Source organism: Drosophila obscura, unplaced genomic scaffold (genome assembly GCF_018151105.1).
Source record: "Drosophila obscura isolate BZ-5 IFL unplaced genomic scaffold, ASM1815110v1 contig_192, whole genome shotgun sequence".
NCBI lineage: Eukaryota > Metazoa > Arthropoda > Insecta > Diptera > Drosophilidae > Drosophila > Drosophila obscura.
The window spans coordinates 3,272,944-3,285,808 of record NW_024542781.1 but is presented as its reverse complement, the minus strand read 5'-3'; the positions used below and the strand labels follow the sequence as shown (position 1 = coordinate 3,285,808).

The window sequence follows — 12,865 nt, the reverse complement described above, 5'->3', positions numbered from 1 at the left end:
GAAAAAAGGAAAACATAATTTTATATATGTACGTGCAAGAAGCAAGAAAATCTCGTAATGCTAATATTATGTATACATCTAGATTCAAATGCCATTATCGCACATCTAAGAAAGAAATATTAAAATTAAATACAAATATAAATGAAAACGAAAAATGAAAACAAAGAACTAAATCTCTAAGTCTAGAACAGAAGCAAAGCGTACATATTATACGAGTATAGTTAAACATTTCGATTTCTCATGTGACTTGTGACTACCTACCCGAAGAAGAAACAAGATTTAAATCAAAGTAAACTAGCAAAGGATCGTAGTTATAGAGAGCGAATCAAAGCCAGACAGTACGAGTAGCAAAGAAACTATATATATAGCAGATATATGTAGAGAATGCATGAAGATAAACTGCTTTTTTCCAACTTCAAGAAAGGCAAACGGGAGAGTTGAATCAACTAAGTAACGTATTTATTATGAAGTACATATATAAATATATACATACAATATATAAAAAAGATATTTAAAGATCAGTTCACTATAATAAAAACTATATTACCATACCTTACAGAACAAAACAATCGGCACATGTGTACGAGTACATTATTACATATATGTAGTCTATATCTATGATTAGTATAAGCTGCAGTCTTTTAGAGAGTGGTGCCATGATAGCCCTGCTCAGGCACAGGCTCGCAGTCCCGAGTCCTTCTGCCCAGCACCCGCTTGCGGTAGCTCTGCTCGGCCAGGTGGCGCAGATGCTGAGCGGTACCCACTCCGGTCTTCTCCACGAAACGATAGAGATGCCCGTTGCGGCGCTGAAGCAGCTCGTGCGGATGTCCTAGCTCCACCACGCGGCCCACATCCATGACCAGTACGCGATCATTGTCCATCACCGTGTGCAGGCGATGGGCGATGGTCAGCACCGTGCACTGCTCAAACTTGGTTTGTATAGCCTCCTGGATGAGCTTGTCAGTCCTACCAAGAAAGTGGCAATCAATACGTGAATCTATCAATTGAGTTTGGATAACTTACTCGGGATCCACATTGGCCGTGGCCTCGTCCATGATGAGTATTTGATTCTGGCGGAGTATGGCCCGGGCCAGACAGACCAGCTGCCTCTGGCCCATGCTGAAGTTGGCACCGCTATCGTGGAGACGGCAGCTTAGGCCTTCCTTCACACCCGCAAAGAACTGCTTCAGCTTGACGGCTTCCAGCGCCTGCCACAGTTGCTCGTCCGTTTTCTTCTCAAACGGATCGAGATTGTAGCGCAGTGTGCCCGAGAATAGGACAGGATCCTGAGGAATGATGGACATGCGGCTGCGTAGATCGTGGAGTCCCAGATTGGATGTCTCGTAGCCATCGATCTCTATGATGCCGTCGACTGGAGCCAGTCGGAACAGGGCCTGCACAATGGAGGACTTGCCGGCGCCCGTGCGACCCACGATCCCAATCTTCTCCTTTGGGTTGATGGTGAAGCTTAGTCCCTTGAGGACATACGTCCCATGATCGCTGTAGCGCAGGCGCAGATCCTGGAAATGCACCTGACCAGCAGTGGGCCATTTGGCTGGCAGGTTCACCGACTCCGGCGTCTCGTAGGCCGGCTCCGAGGGTATGTTCACATACTCCATCACCCGCTCCACGCTGGTCATCTGGTTCTCCAGCTCCACCGTCTGCCGCATGCCCCACTGGCACATGAGTACCAGCTTCATGGACTGGGTAATGGCCAATCCCACATCGCCGCTGTAGTAGCCGTGCTCCCTTCTATCAAACAGTAGAAAGCTGAAGGTCACCGCCAGGATATACAGCACGCAGATGAGGTCCGTCCAGAAGGCGAAGGCCCGGTTGACGCTCACATGCAGATACAGGGCCGAGGTATTTTCATTCTGTAAGCGATGAAAATCCCGCTCCAGGCGCTTGGTGGCATTGAAGGCACGGATCGTGGTGAGTCCCTTAAAGGTGGCATTCGTGTGGGAGTAAAGGGGACTGCGGGCTATGGAGAACAGAACCAGTTCAGTTTGCCACTTGGGTAAAGGAGAAGGTCTACTTACAGATGGTCTCGATGCGCTTCAGGCTCCGGCTGGCTCCAATGTACAGGCATCGGCAGAGATACAGCAATGCCATCACAATGAAGGCCGGAATGAGCAGCCAAGTGTTGGCCGTGCTTACCACCGCGAGAACGGCCAAGGCATCCACAAAGAACTCAATGGAGTCCATCATCGACTGCGGCAGAGTAACATCAATGGCCAGGACGTCGCTTGAGAAACGGTTAAGTATACGCCCCGATGTTGCCAGCGTGAAGAACTGCATGCTGGCGCGGATTACGCCCTGGAAGAGGTAGTTGTGGATGCGCAACGAGATGCGGAGACACATCATGAAGAAGCCAAAGGTTCGGAGCACATATAAGATCAGCGTGCTCAGGATTAGAACCAGGTAGAGGGTGACTAGGCGCATACGCGTTCTGTGGTACTGCGGGATGGGCTCGTGCTGATTGGGCTCCGTCTCTTCCCAGGTGGCCCTGCAAAATGAATTTAAATTGGTTTATATCCACGCGGAAAGGAGACTGACCCCCCCACTCATGCTCACCATTTGGAGAGAAAGATATCCATGGTGGCCTCTGAGGCGCGGGCTATAATGAAAAGCATAAGAATCAGCACCACCACAGAAGGAACGCCCACGACTCCGAGGTAAGCCTTGTACGTGGACCATTTGACCGATCCCCGTTGCTGCTGCTCCTTGTACTCCTGCTCTTTTTGATCCAGAGCGATTTGCTGCTGCTGCGTGAGGGGTTCCCTGGGCTGCGTCTCCTCGAAAATGCTGTCAGTGCGTGCGGCACGCAGCTTAGTCACCTCGCTGTCATTGGCCACCGACATGCGGAACCGGATGAGCTTCTTCAGATTATCGTACTGGCCCTGAATGGAGGCTCGACCACCCTCCAGTAGCACCAAATGATCGACATGCTTCAGCAGCTGAACACGATGCGTGACCAGGATGCGGATCTTATCGCTGAGAAAGTCGTTGAGGCAGCGATCGAGGAGCATTTTGCTCACATGCGAGTCCACTGCGGAGAGGGGATCGTCCAGCAGATAGATGTCGGCCTTGCGGTACACGGCACGGGCCAGACTTACCCTCGCCTTCTGGCCCCCACTGAGGCTGGCTCCTCCCTCGCCCACAATGGTGGCATCTCCGGCGGGCAGCTCCTCGATGTCCTTGTCCAGAAGACAGACGCGCAGCACTTCGTTGTATCGCTGCTCGTCGAAGGCCTCCATGAAGAGGATATTGTCGCGGAGGCTGCAGCGGTTCAGCCACGGCTCCTGGGCGGCATAGCTGAGGACACCGTTGAGCTCCACATTGCCGCTGAGGATGTCCAGCTCCCCCAGCAGGGCCTGCAGAAGGGTACTCTTGCCGGAGCCCACAGTGCCGACAATACCCACGAACTGCTGCTCCATCGCCTGGAAGCTGATGTCATCGATGTGGCGTTTTCGTTTCTCCTGCTTGGCCTGGTCCCAGCTGGCCGTTAGATTCTGTACGGTGACGCTCTTGTGTATGGCACGAGGATTGTGCATGCGGCCAAAGAAGTTTCCATGCTCCACGTCCTCGTCCACATCCTTGAAATTATCCACCCCGCCGTCGGCGGGATCCTCGTGCTGCAGCAGAAAGTCCACCACGCGTCCGGCAACGACAAAAGTCTCGGCCCAAATGTTGATGGCCAGGGGCCAGAGATGCAGCAGGGACTCGTTGAGGTGGTCGTAGTAGCTGGAAACAATGAAGACCTTCTGCGAGGTGACAATGTCCCCAGTGAAGACGTAGCTAGCCATGGACAGGAAGAGCGACAGCTTCGATATCATTCCGGTGCACTGGAGGGCCGCATAGATGTACATGGATCCCCGTATGGAGCTCAACTCCTTCTTCCTGACCCGGCCGATCAGCTTGGCAAATGACTTCTCCCACGCGTACATCTTGATCAGCTGCATGGCCGTGATGATCTCGTTCATCAGCTTCACCCGCTCATCGCCAAACTCCGCCGATCTCCGCTTGAAGCGGGCCGTCGCCCGCGCAGCCCAAGCCTGCAGTGGAATGAACACGATGATGGTGGCCATTCCCACTAGCGCCGGCCAGCCAATCAGCTGAAAGATGATGTAGCCGAACACCAGCCCCTCCAGCGGTCCGCGCCACAGCTCGTGGAAGAAGTAGAAGGCTTCGTTGAACAGCGGCAGATCGGTTGCCATTAGGGATATGGCATAGCCACTCATGCCGCTGTTGTCCGCAGCCACCGAAACCCTCAGGCACTTCCTGTAGACGAGTCCAGCGCATGCCAGCCGGATGCGGCCACCCACTCTGAACAGATAGTGCATAAAGGGGTGGAAGAAGAGACCCGAGGCCAGGGAGCACAGGACCACGCCCATGGCATACAAGTAGGCCGATTTCTTGGAGATGTCGTCGGTGCTCTCCGAGAAGTAGGATACCAGGCCGCCCAGCAGCAATGGCTGCAAAGTGCTATGAAGAGTAACAAATACGGGATGTTATTAACCCCGAAAGGTGTCCCGAGTGAAAAGTACGTACTGCACAACGATGGCCAGCAGCGAGTAGATTATACTGACGGGCACAAAGCCCCAGCCGTATGCCCGGAAGACCATACGCAAAACACTGGGCTTGGGGCGCTTAAGCTCCTTCTCCCAGTGGCCGAGGAGGAACTGCGATACCTTGGGGCTGTCGAGTTTGGGTACGGGAGCATACAGATCCGACGGCTCCACGCTCTTTCGCATTCCCTTGGCGAGAATCTCGTGTGTCCAGCTGGAAGGGAGAACACACAGGTCAGGTGGGACGGGAGGTTCATGATGGACGGTGACAGGTGTCGCCTGCTTGTCGTGGTTTATTTTTATCGCACTTCAAAACCGAATCCACTCGCGTCATAAATTCGAAATGGTGTCCAAGGCTAGACTGGCCGTAAATCTGAATCGGGCGGCATTTTTTAGCTCTATCTTATCAGCAGGACATCGAGTACAGGGGATGTTTTGAAATTCGTTGAATTTAATTTAATATTTCTCGACTGCGATTTCACCACACACTCGTGTGTACAAGCTGTAGGATTTTTTTCCTTCTACACACTTTCACCAAACGATCAGCAATATTCACATGACTCACATAAAAAACCATTTTGAGAGGAAATTGGCCTTTAGGACCGGATTCGGCTTTCGTTGCTCATGTACCGATTTCATTCTACATATAGTACATGTATGTATGTCCCTATATGTAAAGTACATATATATTGATGTATCTCATGCATTAATATCACATGTGTACTATGCAGATCCTTGACACAATTCACACACAAATTAGAACGGAAAACATTCGCGTGCGGTGCTCGTGCCGCTTTACTCGCCACTGAGTTCCTGCCCGCCCAGACATTCGATTTTTAACCAACCACTGGCCGAGAGAGTGCTAGAGAATCATCGTTATAAATCAATGATCCGCCTGTGGCCCGCCCTATCGGGGAGCACTATTTTATCTTAATGCCCGGTGACAGCCACGCATCAGCGAGGCGGACGCAGCAACCGCTGGCTAACATTTTGGCTAAGTGTGTTTTACTGTTGTTTATGAAACTTTTGACGGAACGACGGGTTTCGGGGCATCCCGATTGGGAGAACAGGTGGTGTGGAGTGGAGAAGGGATTCCTCCAACCCATTGACCACTTGTTCGATTCTTGTATCTTATCTTCATCATTGGCTACCATGTTGACTTATTCTGATTACACATTTCAGCAATTGACAATTTTAATTGGAGCTCCGAAAGGTTCATCCTTATCGATCCCCACTACGTAATGTACCCGAACATAGGCGCATGAATCATTTGGATTTCGTACTAAGAGACCAGTTCACGATCAAAGATATTTCCCCGACCCGATCGGCAAAGTGAACTGATTAAGTGGCTTCATTAACTGTTCGATGTACGTAATTTTCAGGCACTTTATTGAGATTGTACGTATTGATAAGTACGAATTTGTAATACATATACTATATTACATTTGCTACCTATATTTCTGATTTAAAAGTACCTTATTTAACTCATTTCTTTTGTCTTAATTTGATTGAAGTTTGCTTTCGATTAGAGCACGCGGCGAATGCGAATTGCTTTGCATTGGTTTGCCAATTGTAGAACACAGGGTGTACAAAACATACGAGTACATAGCACGGTAAACGGTAGTACAGTACTTACTACTACTAGCAAGTGGAACAGATGCGATACATACATAAATTCGTGGTATTAAATAAGGCTAACACGGCTTAAACTACACATATTTACATACATATCTCCTAAGTACAAGGCAATAAGTAGTTCGGTGACTTTAAGTACATACAAATTTGCTATGTACATAATACTTTCAGTTCCTATGCTATAATCCTTAAGCAGATTTTGTGTGTTGAAGTGATTGCGGAGAGTGCGTGTTTCAGTTACTCAGTCTGCTCTTGCAGAGCCAGTGTGATGTTCAGGTCGTCGTCGGTGGCAGTGTCGTCGCCAAGCAGCCGCTTGCTATAGCTCTGCTCGGCCGATTGCTTTAGGGCAAATGATGTTGCCGCTCCCGTGTTGTCCACAAGTTGGCGTAGATAGCCCCCTGGTCGCTGCAGCAGCTCGTAGGGATGTCCCAGTTCACGGGCCTCGCCCGCATCCATTACCAGCACACGATCGCTGTCCATCACGGTGTGCAATCGATGGGCAATTGTCAGCACCGTACAGTGGGCAAACTTGGACCGGATTGTCTGCTGGATAAGCTTGTCCGTTCTGAAAAGAAATGCATTATAAGAACGTTTTCGCCATCATATTTATATTCCACTTACTCTGGATCAACATTGGCTGTGGCCTCGTCCATGATGAGAATTTTGTTGTGCCTCAAAATGGCTCGCGCCAGACATACCAACTGCCGCTGGCCCACGCTGAAGTTGGAGCCGCCATCGTACATGCGACAGTTGAGTCCACCAATCAATGTGGATACGTAGGAGCGCAGCTCTACATCTCCCAGAGCCTTCCACATTTCCTCATCGGAGCGCTCGTCCTTGGGGTCGAGATTATAGCGCAATGTGCCCGAAAACAGAACTGGATCCTGGGGTATAATCGAAATGCGACTTCGCAGATCATGCAATCCCATGTGCTCGATATCAATGTCGTCGATGCGGATCATGCCCTCGTTGCAGGCCAGACGGAAGATCGACTGTATGATCGATGATTTGCCGGCGCCGGTGCGACCCACAATTCCAATCTTTTCGCGCGATTCGATGGTGAAGTTCAGATTCCTGAGCACAGTTTCCTCCTTTGGCGAGTAGCGCAGCTTAAAGTTGATAAACTCAATGCGTCCCTTGCTGGGCCACTCGGTTTTAGGCTTAAACTTTTCAGCGGTCTCTAGCGGCGGCTCCGATGGCTGCTCTGTGTACTCGATCACTCGCTCCACGCTGGTCATTTGGTTCTCCAACTCGGCTGTCTGTCGCATGCCCCACTGGCACATTCCCGTCATCGTGGTGGAGTGCAAGATCGCCAATCCCACATCTCCGCTGTCAAAGTCATTGCGCAGCAGCAGGAAGCTAAAGGTCACGGCGGTCATGTAGGCGATGCATAGCAGATCCGACCACAGGGCAAAGGCACGTGTGCAGGACAGGAAGAGGAACCAGGCCGATGTGTTGGCGTTTTGGTATTCGTGAAACTCTGACTCTAAGGCGCTCTGTGCCTCCAAAGCGCGTATCGTGGTAAGCCCCTGGAAGGTTTGATTTGTCAACGAAAAGACAGGACTGCGGGCTGAACAGAAGAACAAAAGGATTAATGCCTTCTTTATACTGATTTGTTAGGGATTTTCACTTACATATGGACTCCAGACGCTTTACACTGCGACTTGTATTCACATAGAGATAGCGAATCCCGCCAAGGATCAAAACAAGGAAGAAAGCGGGCACCAGCAGCCAATAGTTGGCAATGGCCACAATAATCAGCACGCCAGAGACATCAATGACGAACGCCAAGCAGTCCAAAAGCGTGTGCGGCAAATCCGTATCCACAGTGCGTATATCCTTGGAGAAGCGATTTAATATGCGCCCCGAAGAGTTCGTGTTGAAGAAGTACATGGTGGCGCGGGTAATGCCGCGGAACAGTCGGTCGTGCAGGTGCAGAGAGATGCGCAGGCACATCTTGAAGAACCCGAATGTGCGTATTAAGTAGACAATCAACGTTGCGCCCAGTATGATGGCGTAGAAGAGGACAAGCTCTTGGCGAATGCTGGCCTCAACGCTGCCATTAAAAGGAGTTGCCGCAGAGTCGGTGATATTGAGTGGCAGTGTATCATTTGTGGGCATCAGATCCGTATCACTTAATAAGGTTGCTGCGGTGACATTGGCTCCAATTTTCTCTTCCCAAATGACCCTGTGGAATGGTTAAATGAGATATGATTTGGTGACTTTGGCTATAGGGACAAAGGCACTTACCATCGCGACAGGAAGTAATCTACACCGGTAAGCATGACTCTGGCGCAGACAAACAGCGTCACAATCAGGCCCAAGCGGAACGTACTCTCCAGTGCCTTCAAGTATGAGGCGTAGACGTGCAGCTTTACGGAGCCCACAGACTGCTGTTCCTGGTTTAGCTCCTCCACTTGCTCATCCGGGCGCAGAAGTGGCCGATTGTGTTGGTGGTGTTCCAAACTCTTCTCCGAGTCGCTGCGGGACACATAGCTGCTAACGCTGTGCGTATCGATGCCGCTCTCGTCATGCGTCTGCTCCAGGAACTGGAACTGACGAGAGCGCTGAAGCTCCTGATAGCTGCCCTGTGCGACAATCTTGCCCGATCCCATCAGCAGCAGGTGCTCCACATCGAACAAGTACTGCACTTGGTGGGTCACCAGAATGCGTATCTTGTTGGAAAGAAAGTCGCGTATGCAGCGATCGAAGATGTGCTTGCCCACGTGAGTGTCCACGGCGGATAGGGGATCATCCAGGAGGTAGATATCCGCCTTGCGGTAGACGGCACGAGCCAGACTTACTCTGGCCTTTTGTCCACCGCTGAGACTAACGCCTCGCTCGCCCACCACTGTCAGATCGCCCCTCGGGAGTAGCTCCATATCACGCTCCAGGCCACAGGCCTTCACAACCTTCTTGTATCTTCGCTCATTGTAGTCCTCCACGAACACAATGTTATCGCGGATGGTCCCCTCAAAGACCCAGGGCTCCTGGGAGGCATATGAGACCTTTCCATGCACCAGAGCTTCGCCCTTGTCGATGCCCACTTCCCCTAGGAGCACGTTTAGGAAGCTCGATTTGCCAGCGCCCACGGGTCCGACAACTGCAGCAAGAGTTTGATCCTGTATCTCCGTACTGAAGTTCTCAATGGCGCAGCTGGGGTGCCCATCGCTAGTGTCCCACGAGGCTGAAACATTCTTCAGGATCACGCATTTCTTTCCCGCGTCCGGATTGTAATCCCTGAGACGGCTGTGCTGCGGCAGACCATTGGACAAAAGCGACCCGTTCAGCTCCACATTTTGTTGGATGTCTGTCTTGGTGAGCGTTCGCTTGGTCTTTGTCTGTTGCTTATTGGCCTCCAGGTTGATGGGCACCTCAGCTCTATCCCCGTCCAGCAGGAATTCCTTGCAGCGTTGTGCCGAAACCAAGGCCTCGGCAATGAAGGTGATGGACAGCGGCCAGAAGTGAACCATCGAGTCATTCAACATGTTGAAGTAGGAGGACACGGTGTACACCTTTTGAGCCGTTAAGGCATCTCCAAAGTAGACATAGGAGCACAGGGCTAAGAACACAGACAGCGGTGATATCATGGAGGTGCATCCAAGCGCCGCATGGATGTAGGCAGTGCCCCGAATGGCTTTCACTTCCTTCAGGCGTACCTCAGCCACCACGCGGGCAAAGCTCTTTTCCCAGGCATACATCTTGATCACCTGTATGCCCTGGATGATCTCGTTCATCAGCTTCACGCGCATATCTGTCCTCTCGGCGGTCATCTGTCGGTAATAGGCGGCTTTCTTGGCTGCCCACGCCTGTAGTGGGATAAAGCTGATCATGAAGGACACGCCTATCACAGCGGACAGACCAATCTCGCGGTACATGAGGAAGCCAATCAGCAGTGATTCCAGTGGGCCCTTCCACGTGTCGTGCAGGAAGCACAATGCCACATCGAAGCGCCCGAGATCATTGGAGAGTATGTTGATGGCTCTGGCGCGCAGGCCATCGTTGCTGCTGCTCTTTGATACCTGCAGACACTTTCGATAGATGAGGCCGGAGAGGGCGAGGCGCAGCTTTGTGCCCACTTGGAAGATGTAGAATATGAAGGGATGGAATGTTATCACAGGTACCAGCATGCAAATCACAATCCCCAGCGCGTACATATAGGCCGTCTCTTCGCTGACCGTGGTTTGGTTCGTGGCAAAGTAGCCCACTAGCCCACCAAGAAACAGGGGCATAAGAGATCTGCAAGAAATGAATGGGAATTGGGAGAATTAGCTAATCCGCCGGAGGCTGATTGCTACCTACTTGCAACACGACTCAGCGACCGAGTACGCCAGACCCAAGGGAATGAAGATCGTTCCATATGCACGCAGTATCATGCGCACCACACTGGGATTGCTCCGCTTCTTCTCGTCCTCCCACAACTCGTTGAACTTGTTGGTCACCCGCTCGCTGTCCAGCGTCTTTCTGTGCTGGTACAGTTCCTCGTCCGTGAGCGGACCCTGCAGGCCACGCTTGAAAAGATCCCGCATCCACCTAACAATGTGCACAGAGATTATAATTTTATTACTGCAACTGAGGCTATCTGGTAATTATGGTTTGATGATGATTTAGTAAAGTTCCCGAAGCCCCTTCATTAATGGCATGTGGTAGTCGCTAAGTGTGGGGGCTTTTCTACGATTGCCGGAGCTAACTTTGGGAAATCTTAGCCGAGGCTCAGCCTCAAAGTTTGTATTTAATGACCTTCCTTGGTAACATAAAAAAATACATCTACTGTTCGGCTACAAAGAGATCCCATATACATACATACATATGTATATATGGTTTTATTAACAAAACAACATGTGCAATATATTTTTACAATGAAGTGGACACTTTCAGGGGGGAACACATTTTCAAAATATCATTTACCCCATGAGGCAGGCGGGTTTACCAAATGCGAGGCTTCTCTGTGGGATCGTTAAAAGTCTTTATTAATGAAATACAATTCAGCTCAATTCAGTTCACGACTGGTCTGGCTGGCTGCTGATAGGCTTGGGGGCTATAGTAAGTAATGGTATTTGTAATGAAAACATTTAAAGTCTCCCTTATCAGCGTTCATAGAAATTTGAATCTTATATACGTAAAGGAGGAAAACTGCAATAAATCGCTGCCACAGCTGCCTCTAATTGGCAAGCGTACAGTGTTCATATATTTTGAGCCAGATAACAATGTAACCTTGGTGTCCAACAATGACATTTAATAAAATTGTCGTTTCCAATGTAATGGATGTTAGTTCTAATTCTCATTAGATTTCGTTGCTGCTGTTCTTCTTATACGTTCTTATCGCAAGCGAAATTATTGAGGGGGGTTAACAATCTGATATATGTACATATGTACATATGTAGCTGTAGCAGAGAAAGTGTCAGGGCTAATCATTAGATAAAGATCCACTGTGGTATTTATGGTATGATGGAGGCGGAAAGATTAGCCTGGGCGGCATATTTGTCACTACAATATGGTACAACACGTGCTAACCACACTGGATGTGGATACGCAAAGGCAGTCACAGTACAGAAAACCTAGTAATTTACCGTAAATAATGTGCACATGACTAATGACGAGGGGCGGCCACGATAGAGCCGCTAGTATGGTTAAAGATAAAAACTTACCAGAATGTCCATTGTGAGAAGCAGTTCGCTTTGGTGTAGGGATTCTTTGGACGGACGACTTTCCTTCTGGTGCGGTTCATAATATGCGTATTTTTGATTTGTGATGTACAGGGCCGCTAACCGTTACGGCTGAGGGAGCGAAAGACCACCAAAAGGGAAATCAAACACCTCTGTCTCTCTCTCTCTCTGTACTATAGGTTGCGATCCGAGTCTACTGTAGTCGAAAATCAATTCTTCTTTGCCGGCAACAACAAAATTCGTATGGGAAAATTGTCTAGGTCGAGGTCAGCAGCAGTTTGTGCCGTTAGTGCAATGACTGTGGGAATTTTACCGTTTGTTGCTTTTGGCAGAGCTGCCAACAACGCACCAACAATGAACGAACTGCGCCCCGATGCGACTTCTCTTTGTATTGAGGAAAAATATCTAAACGACTGACTCAACGAGCAGACACACTAATAATATTAACAATATGTCAACACTTCTAAAGCTATACTAATTAAATATGTAAAGTTAACAACAATTTTACGCGAAAACCGAAAATTTTATACGGGAGAGCGCACAAAGCACCCACGAAGAACAAAAAAAAAATCTGAGAGAGCGCTCTCTGCGCGACCATTTATATATTTTGATATATGCAAGGTCGAGTATTTTTAAGGGAAGGCACAACTCAGCAAGCGGTAAAAACGAACACGTGAAAAAAAGTATCATCGTGTGCAGATTTTATGAATATAAAACAAATATTGTTTTCAAAACATGTTTTTTTACAGTGGTCGGCAGCGGTTGCATCGGGGGCGTCGCTATCTGCTTCTGCTGATAGCCAGACATATTCCTTTGGCAATAAAATATTGGTGAGCCCAGGATATGCCTAGGGAAGAGCGACCCCAGCCGAAGAAGCGCATTTCATTAACTTTCTTTAATGAAAATAAATATATATTTTGAAACTGAGTACTAGATTTTAGGCAAGCGAAAAGCACCCTTCTACTGTTCTACCTTGCGTATGAATGCGCCCAAGAG

At 49.4% G+C, this 12,865-nt stretch overlaps 2 protein-coding genes across 2 annotated transcripts; both read right to left on the bottom strand.

Annotated features, from left to right (window-relative positions):
* Positions 1-238: 238 nt before the first annotated feature.
* LOC111065515 (probable multidrug resistance-associated protein lethal(2)03659) lies at positions 239-5,397 on the bottom strand. Its single transcript, XM_022353735.2, has 6 exons — positions 5,134-5,397; positions 4,552-4,782; positions 2,575-4,485; positions 2,040-2,506; positions 1,024-1,981; positions 239-966 (listed from the first exon to the last, which is right to left on the bottom strand). Exons 1-6 carry the CDS (start codon positions 5,250-5,252, stop codon positions 642-644), a joined length of 4,011 nt encoding a protein of 1,336 aa, XP_022209427.2. The 5' UTR covers positions 5,253-5,397; the 3' UTR covers positions 239-641.
* Positions 5,398-5,940: 543 nt separating this feature from the next.
* On the bottom strand, positions 5,941-12,424 carry LOC111065568 (ATP-binding cassette sub-family C member 4). Its single transcript, XM_022353801.2, has 6 exons — positions 11,852-12,424; positions 10,506-10,736; positions 8,454-10,442; positions 7,838-8,391; positions 6,825-7,773; positions 5,941-6,768 (listed from the first exon to the last, which is right to left on the bottom strand). The coding sequence occupies exons 1-6, from the start codon at positions 11,929-11,931 to the stop codon at positions 6,441-6,443; spliced, it is 4,131 nt and encodes a 1,376-aa protein (XP_022209493.2). The 5' UTR covers positions 11,932-12,424; the 3' UTR covers positions 5,941-6,440.
* Positions 12,425-12,865: the final 441 nt, after the last annotated feature.

What these genes read in the sequence shown, in the direction of transcription:
- LOC111065515 (XM_022353735.2), bottom strand. Translation starts at nt 5,252, where the DNA reads ATGTACTTTACATATAGGGACATACATACATGTACTATATGTAGAATG. An exon ending in CTCTCAAAATGGTTTTTTAT is followed by an intron (nt 4,783 to 5,133) that starts GTGAGTCATGTG and finishes TCTCCCTTCCAG; the next exon opens with CTGGACACACGAGATTCTCG. An exon ending in ACGGCCAATGTGGATCCCGA is followed by an intron (nt 967 to 1,023) that starts GTAAGTTATCCA and finishes CTTTCTTGGTAG; the next exon opens with GACTGACAAGCTCATCCAGG.
- LOC111065568 (XM_022353801.2), bottom strand. Translation starts at nt 11,931, where the DNA reads ATGAACCGCACCAGAAGGAAAGTCGTCCGTCCAAAGAATCCCTACACC. An exon ending in TTCTCACAATGGACATTCTG is followed by an intron (nt 10,737 to 11,851) that starts GTAAGTTTTTAT and finishes GCACATTGTTAG; the next exon opens with GTGGATGCGGGATCTTTTCA. An exon ending in ACAGCCAATGTTGATCCAGA is followed by an intron (nt 6,769 to 6,824) that starts GTAAGTGGAATA and finishes ATTTCTTTTCAG; the next exon opens with AACGGACAAGCTTATCCAGC.